General features: G+C 45.9%; 1 protein-coding gene across 4 annotated transcripts in view; it reads right to left on the bottom strand.

Moving 5' to 3' along the window:
• Positions 1–12,125, bottom strand: part of EML6 (EMAP like 6) — a 242,075-nt gene that overhangs the window by 55,363 nt on the left and 174,587 nt on the right. For all 4 annotated transcript variants that reach the window (XM_036262726.1, XM_036262729.1, XM_036262728.1 and 1 more), the window contains exons 21-23: positions 8,221–8,362; positions 5,410–5,562; positions 4,857–4,988 (exon numbers count right to left, since the gene is read on the bottom strand). In XM_036262726.1, the coding sequence (XP_036118619.1) occupies positions 4,857–4,988; positions 5,410–5,562; positions 8,221–8,362 (427 nt within the window). The remainder of the gene's footprint in view (positions 1–4,856; positions 4,989–5,409; positions 5,563–8,220; positions 8,363–12,125) is intronic.

The following is a 12,125-nucleotide window of genomic DNA, read 5'->3' as shown; positions in this document are numbered from 1 at the left end:
TGGGCTGGATGGTCACACTCTCTCCAGGAAAACGGGAATCTGGAGGCTGAATCAGCAGGTGCCTTGCTGAGATTAGATGTGAACTTTGGGATGGAGGGTGGCATTTGGGGGCGACAGAGTGGGCCATGTGCAAATGAATTAGGGACCGCCTGCCCGTGCAGAGAGAGGGGCCCAAAGCAGACACCAGGTAGCAGTGGACACCGAAAGTAGCCGCAGGAAAGGAGGGGAGAGGAACCACCTGCTTGGTTTCTGGGCGCTTTCCAGTTCAGTCCCAGAGCCCGGTTCCAGGCAGACGTTGCTTCCCATTGCTGGAGTCCATGAGATATCCCTACACCTTTCTGTAACCTCATCCTGAATTACACTTTTTAAATTTAAGCTGGATTGCGTAGGTTTCTATTCTTTGCAAGCAAGAATGTGAATGATTTCTTTTTTTAATTAAATATTCTTGTGTTAGGAAGGTGGAATTATGGGTGTGGTTTATTCCCCCCACAATTTTCTTCACTGCTGTTATCATATTGTCTTTTTCATTGTTGTAGGCATAGAGGAAATATTTAGGTCACTACTTTTCTTTTTCCCACTGCCTGCTGCCATGTAATATAATAACTACTGGAATATTCCGAGACCGGAGAAGAAACAAAGAGCAAAATGTCTGTATAATCCATGTATAATTCACCCCTGAATAATCGCAACCCTATTCTTTCAGAATCCTCACATTTCTATTCATTAGAAATGTCTCCTCACACAGAACAAGGAAATTAAAAGAGACAGATGTCCTCGTTTCTAAGCAGGTACAGTAAATCACACTTGCAGGTGCACAGAGCTCCACGGTCCACAGGACAATCCCCACACACCATCCCAGCTGCTATATCAGTTACAAGTTAGAACAATTCTAAAATTGGTACTAAATTGGTGTATCAGGCCATTGGCAAAGAAAATGGGGATGAGTGTCCTATTGTGGCTCAACTGCTAATTATTCAAAGATCTTACAGTTCTGATATTTCTAGAAATGAACTAATAGCAGCCAGAAAACACCCTTCCATGGTTTTCTCTCTCCATCTACATTTTCCTCTGTCAGGCATTCTTTGCCGAGCTTTCTTCCAGGGGTAGCTGTTTTTTCTGCAAAGGCCTGATGCACTTTTTGGTTAGGACCTGTGGTTGCCATGGACACGAAAGGCTGCTGAGGCTGCAGGCTGTGCCATTCCCCGCCCCGGAGGAGCCAGCTGGCTCCGGCAAATGCACTCACTATTTTGACAAGATCAAAGAAATGAAACAGATCCCTGCTCCTAAATTCTGCTGTCTACCCTTCACAGACCCTCGAGGCTCCGCTGTGACAAGCCAGGCTGGTCTCAAAGCAGCCTGGCACATTCTCGAGGTCGGGCATTTGCAGAACTCGGAGATCAGGAACATAAGAATATCAATATGACACAGCTCACGGCAACTAGAGATAAACCAGGGAAGATTCACAGGAACACTTGCTGTTATTCTCCAGATGGTATTGACTCCTCCCCCCAAATCAAAAGTATTCTGTCCTCCTCTCAGTCCTAGAAACCATTTGGTCTAATCTCTCATCTGACTGAAGGGGCCGCTTAGGACAAGAGGTGAGGTGGCCTCTCCAAGGCCTCGGTATCCTAACTCCCAGTGCCTTTCCATCACCCTGAAGGTTAGCTGGCCTGCAGACACTGGCTTTGGGCAGATTTTGGAAATAGTGGTCCTGCCTTTCTTCCTGAAAACATGGTGGCTGCACATTGAGGGCCTTTGCATAGACCTTCGCCCAGGCCCTCCACGGTGGCAACCCGCCGATCTTGTTCTTCCCGTCTGGACTTACCCCGTGTCACATCCCTATCATTCAAGCTTAAGCATTCACAGAATTAAAAAATAATAATCCTTTCAAAATGTGAATCAACTATGATGAGATACCACATCATGCCCATGAGGATGGCTGCTATCAAAAACAAAATAAAACAAAGCAAAAAACTCCAAAGAGCCAAGCGCTGACGAGGGTGTCGAGAGGCCGGAACCCTTGAGCACGGTGGGTGGGAATGTCACATGGTGCAGCCGCTTTGGACCACAGCATGGTGGTTCCTCAAAAATGTAAAAGTCGGTTTATCATTTGATCCAGAAATTCCACTTCTGGTACTCACTAAGAACTGGACACCCATGTTCACTGACCTGTTATTCACAACAGCCAAAGGTGGAAGCAACCCAAGCATCCAGTGATGGGTGAATGGATAAACAAAATGCGGTATGTGCATACAATGGAATACTATGCAGCCTTAAAAAGAAAATTCTGACACATGTTACCACATGGATGAACCTAAAGGATATTATCCAAAGTGACATAAGCCAGTCACAAAAAGACCGATACTGTATGATTCCACTTATATGAAGTATCTAGAATAATCAAATTCTTAGAGACAGAAAGTGGAATGGTGGTTGCCAGAGCCTAGGAAAGGGAGAAAGAGAAATTATTGTTTAATGGGTATACAGTTTCAGTTTTAAAAGATGATGAAGATCATCTTCTAGAGATGGATGGTGGTGACAGTTGTACAATAATGTGAATTTATTCAATGTCAATGAACTGTACACTTAAAAATGGTAAGTAGGGGGTGTTGGAGGCTGGGTAACAAGGTGAAGGGATTAAGAAGTACAAATTGGTAGTTACAGAATAGTACAGCATAGGGAATAAAGTCAGTAACGCTGTAATAACTATGTATGGTGCCAGGTGGGTCCTTGAAACACTTTGCAAAGTAATGATTGTCTAACACTGTGCTGTACACCTGAAACTAAAACAAAATAATGTTGAATATAAACTGTAAGATAAAATTTTAAAAATAAATAAAAAATGGTTAAAATGGTAAATTTTATGTTATGCATATTTTATCACAATGGAAAATAATTTTGAAGAAACCTTCCTAATCAAAACTAATTCCCCCTATATTCCATTTTCTTGTGACCCTTCAGTCCCTAATGTGTAAATAACAAATTGGTTTTAATCCTCAATGGTCATTGTAGTGGTGGGATCTCACATATTGAGTTGGGGGGGGGGTGCATTTTAAATAAAACTCACCGTACTCATAAGGCTGGCCCTGACTGTTCTAATTCTTTCTCATAAGAAAGCATGTCTAGGCATGTTAGCCAGAGAGTAAATAGAAATAAATCACTGCCCCCCCCCCCCAATAAAGCAGAGAATATCAAAGGGGGTTGAGGAGTGGCTGCTGCCACCTACCCCTCAGCCTCACTGGTTGAGATGACTCTCAGGCAGCCAGGGTCTCCCCCGGTCATAAATGCCTATGCTCTCGGCACCGTGTCCAGCCTGGCCCTGACTTGTAAGCAAGAGGGACTTGTCTGATCTCCTCTGCCCTTGTTGGGACTTGCATCTCTTACAATAAATGACATTTTCCCTCCCTATCTACTGCACTGTGTAAAATGCCTGCAGGTTGTAAAGCTTAAATAAAGTTCAAATTCCAGCGCACCAAGTACAGGAACAACTGAATACCTATCTTGGCAGAAGTTCATGGTTACTACCTCAAGAAATACTTGAAATAAAATATTCTGGCATCTCTGAAATAACCTCTTTTGGATTGAGGTCCTCATCACCTCTTTCTCCTGGTTTATTTTAGATGCTTCCCAACTCCAGGCTCACTCCCCCTCCCAGAGATGGCCAGAATGCCTCTTCCAAATCTCGAGTTACCTAAGGCCTGAAGGATAAAGTTCAGTATTCAACATCCTTGTGAGATGCCAAAGGTCCTTTACATTCTGTTTCGGTCTGTCTTCCCACATTCACCTCCCTGCACACCCTCAGCCACTCAGCACTTCTTCCTACTTCTTAATCACTCCTGTTCTCACCTCCCTGCCTTGGGACACCATGTTCCTTCTGAGCCTGACATGTTCGTTCTAGACTTTGTCATCTGGTGAATTTCTGCTCATCCTTCAAGATCCATCTCAAAGGCCACTCCTTCTGTGAAGGCTCCGCGGATTGTCCTGGGAGCTCTTGCTGAGCTCACCGCTGGGCGTGGCGCTTTTCCACAGTGGACTGACCCTTCTCTGAAAGGTGGGGACCTGCCCTCTCCTAGATGCCAGGCTAACAGCAGCACCTCCCCGGGATGGGATTTGAGCTTCCCCTGCCTACTGCTGACTCCCTGTTCCGAGCCTGGCTCACCACATCCTCTGACTCACCAGGTCTTACTCCCATGCTGTACCCAGGGTGTGACCTTGCATATTCAGGTCCTAGGACATCTCCCTCATCGAATCATAAACTATGGAGAGTAGGAACCATGTCTCACGCTTCTAGATCCTACACCTTCTCTGGCTTAAGACTTTGCACGTGGTAGAAGCCAGATCTGTTAGATAAGCAGTAAGGAGACATATCGCCATGGTGCTGGTGGGCATGACTTGGGGGAGGCACGGGCAGGTGGGGAGTTCTGGAGAGCAGAGACACTGGAGGTAAGCCGAATGTCACTTTCCGCCTCTACTGGAGGATGGAGCTTCCTTGACTCCTTGGGCAGCTCTCCGGGAGGTGGCCCGCTGGTCGGGCAGGGGACGCCGTGAGGAGGAGACCCGGCGAGGACCCAGCACCCACACTCAGGGGAGGTGTGGCTGCGCAGGTAACAGGGGCACCGTGTAGCTTCAGCTGCCTTACACCTCAATGCTTGAATGAACAATACTGATAATAATGAAAAATACTCAAAATGTTAAGAACATCTGCCTCTGGGTTGTAAAATTAAAGTAATTTATATTGTGGGTCCCCCTTATTTTTCTCTAAAACTCAACTGCCGTCCTCTCTAGAAACAACATCCAGATGAACATCTACTTTTTAAAAAGAAAAGTTGTATTGTAGAAGCTACAGCACACTGTACCTCGAGAGTCCCAGTCGATGTGTGTGATGTAACTGGAAGCACCTTTGCAGATGCCAACCCTCTTGCTCGTCAGCACGTTGTAAATATCCACGAAGTTGTCGTGGGAGGCCACGGCAAGGTACTTCCCCGTGTCTGCAGAGGAAAGGGTGCAGCTACTATCAAAACATTTTATATAAGATTTGGCTTCCAGGAACTCAGCGTTTTAAAACAGGGAAAGGATTAACAAAATAATGAAAATAATCCACTATTGTAAATTTTTGTCCCAATACATTTAAAAAACATTTTTTCCTTTATTGATTTTAGAGAGAGAGAGGAAGGGAGGGGGGAGAGAGATAGAAACATCGATGAGAGAGAACATCGACTGGCTGCCTCCCGCATGCCCCCCACTGGGGATTTGGCCCACAACCTGGGCACATGGCCCGACTGGGAATCGGACCGGGAATCGAACCGGTGATTGAACCGGTGACCTCCTGATGCATGAGTCGACGCTCAACCACTGAGCCACACCGGCTGGGCCCAATACATTTTTTAAAGTTTTTGCTGTCATCTTTACCTTTTGAAAATTTAATATCCGAGATCATTTCTTTTCTGTGATGGAAGGAGACCATGTCTTCCACAGTGTCAGCATTTACAACCAGGAAACTCCCATCATTCAAGCCCACCGCTAAGGCTTTCCCATCCGGGGAGAAGGCACAGCATCTTCCACCTGCAAAAGAATTCCCCAGACAACGCTCGTTACACCTGACTCGACTATCAGCAAACCAAGGGAAGAGCCGGAGAAACTAGCACGGGTGCCTGTGCACGAGCAATGTGGCCGTCTTTAACACGACTTGCGAGAAGAACTGAAACGTCATCATTTGAATCATCTCTTCTCTCCAAACCCCAGGACAATGATCACAGTGTTACAAACACATGTTAAATTTCTTTGAGGGAATCCATTCATTTCTTGGTATCTGCATACCTAGGGTTTTCAAAGGATTAATATAATCAGTATCTGCTCCCAAGAAAAGATGTGCTAAGTTTTATAATAAAATTTCTAGAAACTGTTTTTAAATCTCTGATCCATGGGCCGTAATGCCTTATTCTAGAGGTGGAAGATTTTGGTCCTGCATGGATAACATCCTCTCGAGAGGCGTTCGCAAAACTAATCATGGCTGATGCTGCTCCATGAGCAGTGTTTTCCCGTTGTGTAGGGTCACAGGGAGACACCTCCAGTGACGAGTGCGGGCTCTGCAGGGGTGTTTAATAGGAATCCTTGGAATGTGCCCCCCATTATTTTGGAGACTGTGGTAGGCACAGCCCCGGGACGGCAGTCACGCAGGCTTGTGCTAAGGCGTTCCCCACGTGCTCCACACGCACGCCGCCGCTGTCCGCTGTCCACTGTCCACTGTCCGCTGTCCGCTGTCCGTGGGATGCTGAGAGCAATCTTCACACCATAACTTCACGTTGACTCACCTGGTTACATCTTCCTTCCTTCACTTAGCAAACGGTTATTCACCTATGATGAGTCAGGCATGGTCCTAGCGCTAAAAGAACAGGAAGCAAGCCTGCCCTTGAGGAGATCATCAAGGTAAGATTAGCCATATCATTTATTGTACAAACCAGGATACTTCTCAGGGTGAAAGGAAGAGCTATTAATAATTACACCAGGTCAGCAGTTGCAAACTAGGCTGAATGGTCATCTTATCTAGTATAATTTAGTAGTGTTCTTTTGAACTAATTTCTAACTAGTGAATAAAGTCCACTGTCTGACATTCAAGTCACCCACAGTGAGGACTCGGTCCATCATTCCAGTGTAAATTAGCACCAAATGATTCCACCCTGGTGGTTAAGAGCATGGGCTTTGGAGTCAGGCCTGGGTTTGAGTCCTGGCTCCACCTGCAAAGGCCCAGAGGTCCAGTGTAAGAGAGACCACAAGGTAGGAGGGTCAGCGGCCCGCAGGGGCCACAGGCGTGCTCTCCGAAGCCACACTGCCTGGGTTTGAATTCAGTTCCATCACTCACAAGCTGTGAGACTTTCAGAAAATGACTTGAGTTCTCTGTTTCCTAATGTGTAAGCGGTAACAATAATGGCCTTATTCATTGGGTTCCCATGAAGACCCAAAGGCTTGCACAGTCCCCGGCTCAGCAATATTAGCCACCATCATTACTGTTACTACTCTCTCGACACCTCCATTTATCCTAGAACACGCCCCACATCTCTCTGCATGTAAAACTACCCAATACAAACACTTTAGCGCCAGACCCCGATGTCATCCTTTCCTGTCGTAAGAACTTCACAAATCCTTTGAGCCTCAGCTCTCATGTTTCTTCCACGGTGAAGCAGACCATGGCCGTGGGCCTTCCTCTGAGAGAGCTTTGGTTCGTCCCTCCACATCCACTCTCTACCTGTTCAGTGCCTGGAGCTGCCTGGATGGACAGCATCAATGGCCCTCCTTGCTCTCTGGCTTCTGGTTCTGGGTTTGGCCAAGGAGGAGCCCAGGCAGGAGACAACAGAGGGAGGGGGTTCCTCTAGCCGCCTCCCTGCAGGCCGCTGCCTGTGGCTGAAACTCTGGGCTGAGGGTCAGAGCGGCTGACAGGCCATCATCACATACAGCTCTTTCAAGGTTCCAGCAACTCTCCCTCCTCCTGCCCCTCAGGCCCAGGGCTGGTAGTGGTGCCCAGCTGCTAATAGCTGCACAGTGCTGCACTGTCCCTGGTCATATCTCAACCCCCTGCTCACCCCTGTGCAAACAGTCTTGTTTCTAGACTCTCCTTACGTTACTCAATTTCAATGGACCATCTGTTGCTGGGACTCTGCTCAAATCTTGTCCATCTCTGACACTAGAGATGGGACTGTTCATCTCTGTGCCTGACACACAGAAGCTAGTCCCTACGTGTTGCTGAATTTGGACTTGGTATACCTCTTAGTTCTAGTGCATACAGGTGTTTAATACATATTTACTCATTTCTTGATATTAAGGATTATTTTTTATGTAGCTGGTTTGTGGTTTTCAGTAATAAAACCAGTTCTGGAGACTGTTAGACATATAATTAAACAACATTCTTTGCAAGCTGATGTATTTCAAGTGATGCACACAGCTCTCCATGGGAAGAGGACAGATTGCCCCCAGGTGGCAAATGTCTGTGAAGTGCAAGGAAAAGCAAATGACAAACAGACTGGGCGCCAGCAGGTCGGGCTGGCCTCCTGGAACCATCCCACACGTGCCGAGGTAGGACGGCATTGACACTGAACACCCATCGCCTACGCACTTGGGGGCATGCAGCAGGTGCTGCCAGTAGGTATTAGCTGAATAAACAAATGAACCCAACCCCTTCTGCTGCTTGTAAATGCTTTTACAGATGTGTAAGGTGGTGTCATGTACCTTTTTTGAGTTTCCGTACGGCCAGCATGCGGTGCTGGGAGGATAATTCCCAGATGCGTAGTGTTTTATCATCGCTCACTGTTGCACAGATGGGCAGGAGAGGGTGAGCTGCCAACCCCCACACTTCTCCCTCCATGTGGCCCTGTGGGGAGGAAACACAACAGCTCGGTCCATGCTACTCGGCTTGTCTTTGGCAGCCTCGTGCTGCATACTCAGCCCAAGAGCATTCCCACAGGTTCAAATATGAATAAATACACTTAGAGCTTCCTTGAGCCAAAATGATTGCAGTGAATACATTTCTTGTTTGAACCTGAATCTAAAGCTGGGCCGACATGATGCTAAAGCATTCATTTGGGAAGCAAAATATGGACTCGTCGTGTATAAATTCTGTTTTATATGATGCCAGACATCTTGTTTAGAAACATTTGGGAATAATAAAGTGTGTCTGTTTTATTCTATTGTTTGACATCAGATACACACAGTGTATGTGTACCTCCCCGTAAACCAGCTTGACCACAACGACACAGGAAAACCATATTCTAAAACATGCAGGTACCACCCGTCTTTGTCAGAGGGATTCGACAGCAATATTCCTGTTAAGATATTTTAACTCTAGTCCTCTGAATGTACCGCATTTGGCAGTACAGAAATAGAGCTAAATTTTCATGTCAAGGGTCCTGGGTTCAGCATTTGTTCACTAATTGGTCTAGCCAATGAACTTTAGAAAATTGAAAGGTGCTTAATAGGCAATGAACCAGTTCCACATACTTCTATTTTATCACAAACACACTTAACTGGCTTAGAATAGTAACTGAGATAAAAACGATATTTAAAAATGAACAATTACAGAGGAAAGGAATCCAATTCCTATAATTCATCACTCATTCAAGCAGTGTAAAGACTGGATTGGTGTACAGAGCAATAAAACAGACCAGATTGTTTTCTGAATTTCTACTTTTAGTGGCCAGTTATAAAACGTCTTTGCTTAGGAAAGCAAAAGGCAGACCACAGACAGGCATCAGAAAAATGTCTGTAGTGGGGATGCTTTGGGGAACAGGTGGCTTTCCAGAGAGAAATTGGATGACTCCGGTTTAAGTGGGAAGCTGTTTGAGCAAAATAGTAATTTCGCAGAAGACACAGAGTTCCAAATACAAGTGACGTTCAAATATCTGAGGAGGGCTGAAGGGTGTAAATATTGTTTTTGAATTTATTGGCTCTCGAGCACCCCATATCCCTAGTTTTCTTCCCTTCAGAAGCCTCCCACCCCCACGATCTCATTCAGAGGACGGGCCAGGCATCAACCCCATCCCCCTCCACCCCCTGACCAGAGCTGCTTGGAGCTTTTATAGACCAAATCCCTTTGCTCACTTTGCTTGAGAACAGGGTTGTGGCACTCTGAGATCCTTTCAAACTACTGCCTCATATATTGGTTTAAACATTTTATTTCCTTAATTTAATATGATTGTTTTGATTCCTGTATAACACAGGAATAAACAGTGAGTGGGGCAAACTGGGAGTACCTTGGGTGGCACAAGGAAATGAGCTTGGGATCTGACGTTCCTCCTGTGTCTCCCATTAAGCTGAGGATAAACAGCTGCACAACTGAGCTGATTAAACTCAAAGTATGCACAGTGGGAAGTGTCAGAAATCATCTCATGTCACTTCTCTCTTCCCCCAACCCAGCTTTCCTTCTCTTAAAAATAAGCAATGTATAGTCCTGGCCAGTTTTGCTCAGCGGTTAGAGCATCAGCCCACAGACCAAAGAGTCTCGGGTTCAGTTCAGGCCAAGGACATGTACCTCGGTTGCGGTTCACCCCCAGCCCCAGTTGGGGTCATGCAGGAGGCAACCAATCAATGTGTCTCTCTCACATCGATGTTTCCCTCTCACTCTTCCTCCCTCTCTCCCTCCTGTTCCATCTGAAGATAAATGGAAAAATATCCTCAGGTGAGGATAAAAAATAATAATAATAAGCAGTGTATTCCAAGTGATACCAGATTGCCATGCTATTGAACCTGAAAAAGTGGTGCTGGTATCTTCCCACGGCAGGAGGTGATGGTTCTGGTCACACTGCCTCTACTGTCCCTTAGCTTTCCCTCAGGGTCCGTCCTCTCTGCACAGGGCTGTGTGCCCAGGAACAGAAGCCCTGTCCACCGAGCAGAGCACAGCACAGGGCAGATCTCGGCAGGAGCCCAACAAACAGAACGAATTCACCTACTGAGTTCTGCCTCGGAGGGAACAGCAAATGCATGATAGACTCGGAGAGGAAAGAGGGTGAGAAAACAGGAAATGAATGGTGCACATGGAAGGAGGGAGGAAGGTTCCACCAGCTCCACAGCTCAGGGCCAGGCTTTCTGCACGGCTGTCCTGCAGTCTCCACGCCGAGACACTGAGAGCACAGCCCGGAGTAGTGCAAAGGGAGGGGCTCCGGTGACTGACAAGCCTTGGTTTGAATCCCAGCTCTGCAGTTCTTAGCAGGTGGCTGTGGGCCATTTACAGGGCTTTGGGTCCCTCCTCAATAAAACAATTTCAACTGAGCCAGTCTGCTGCGGAGATGAGAGAGATTTTGTACAACAGTACTGCCTGACACACAGTAGGTCCTCAATAAATGGAACCTGTGGGTATGTGCCCTATTAGAACAATAGAAACGAATATAAAAAAGAATAGAATTGTAGAGAACAAGAAAGTGAAAAGCCTTTATCGTCAAGTTTAAAACATATTTAAACAACTATAACATAATACTTAGAGTTTAAAGTTAGAAAACCTAGAGTTTCAATCTTACAGCACTGTTTTAACCATATGATAGTATAAATCTTACAAAATATTTAGCAATAGAGTATGCATGAAAACAATTTAAAGTCTCAAATGTGGGCATTAATATTTGTGGAATATAATGAACATAACAGTCTGAGGAAGGGGGTAGTCCCAGAGACACGGAAGTGGGATACAGACTGACAATCCCCTAAATAGGGGGGTGGTGGGGGAGAGATAAATCACAGAATTTATACGCATGTGTGTATGAACAGTGGACATGGACAACAAACTGGGGACAGGGCGGGGAGGGAGGGGGAGGGGGGAATCAGTGGGGGGAAAAGGAGAAACATCTGTAACAAAAATTAATAAAAATAAATTTTAAAAAATGTGGGCATTAAAGAAATCAATAATTTTAAAGGTTTTAAGTTGATTTAGTTGAAACAACCACTTACTTTTCAATAAAACTAAATAAGAAAGAAAAAGAAATTAGCTTCAGGAAACAGCAACAGCGCGAGCAGTCGGAGACCGAGTCACGGCCGGACACGTCTCAGCACAGTTCTCAGTCCTGCCGCCGGCACATCGGCTCCAGGGCTACTGAGGCTTGTTCTTAACAAAGAATTTTTTTGAAACACGAATTCTTATTCAGGATAGCCAGAGACAAATCGGAGCATATGCATTTCTGAAACCTCACAGTGTTTGTTCTAAGCCATGATCTGTGTGCCGATCTGTCCCCAGTGCAGTCGATCAGGGCCCCTCTCAGTGGGATTTGGGGACTTATCCCTAATAAAGCAAGCCCCCAGGCATGAATGAGATCACAGGGAGGAGGCAAAGCTCCTCTATTGGACCCACAGAAGCGCTAAAGCTCATCTGTGCTCATGCTTCTGCTCCACCTTCTGAACACCCCTCCCCCTCCCATGCCTCTTCTGTCTATAAATCAGGTTGATCCATCACCAAATTGGGCAGGACTACCTACCTGCTCACCTCCACATACTACCAACCCCTCAGGTGAGATTGTTTCATTTCTTTGATCTTTGAGGATTCACTGATATTTATTTTAATCTAATTTACTGAAACAATTCTTGAGGGTCAAGGGAGGTAAGGAGTATATAATGTGTTTCCATGAACTGAGTATGAGGCTAAAGTAAGGCACAGA

The sequence above is a fragment of the Molossus molossus genome, unplaced genomic scaffold (genome assembly GCF_014108415.1).
Source record: "Molossus molossus isolate mMolMol1 unplaced genomic scaffold, mMolMol1.p scaffold_m16_p_15, whole genome shotgun sequence".
NCBI classification, from domain to species: domain Eukaryota; kingdom Metazoa; phylum Chordata; class Mammalia; order Chiroptera; family Molossidae; genus Molossus; species Molossus molossus.
This window is presented reverse-complemented; position numbering and strand designations above follow the sequence as displayed.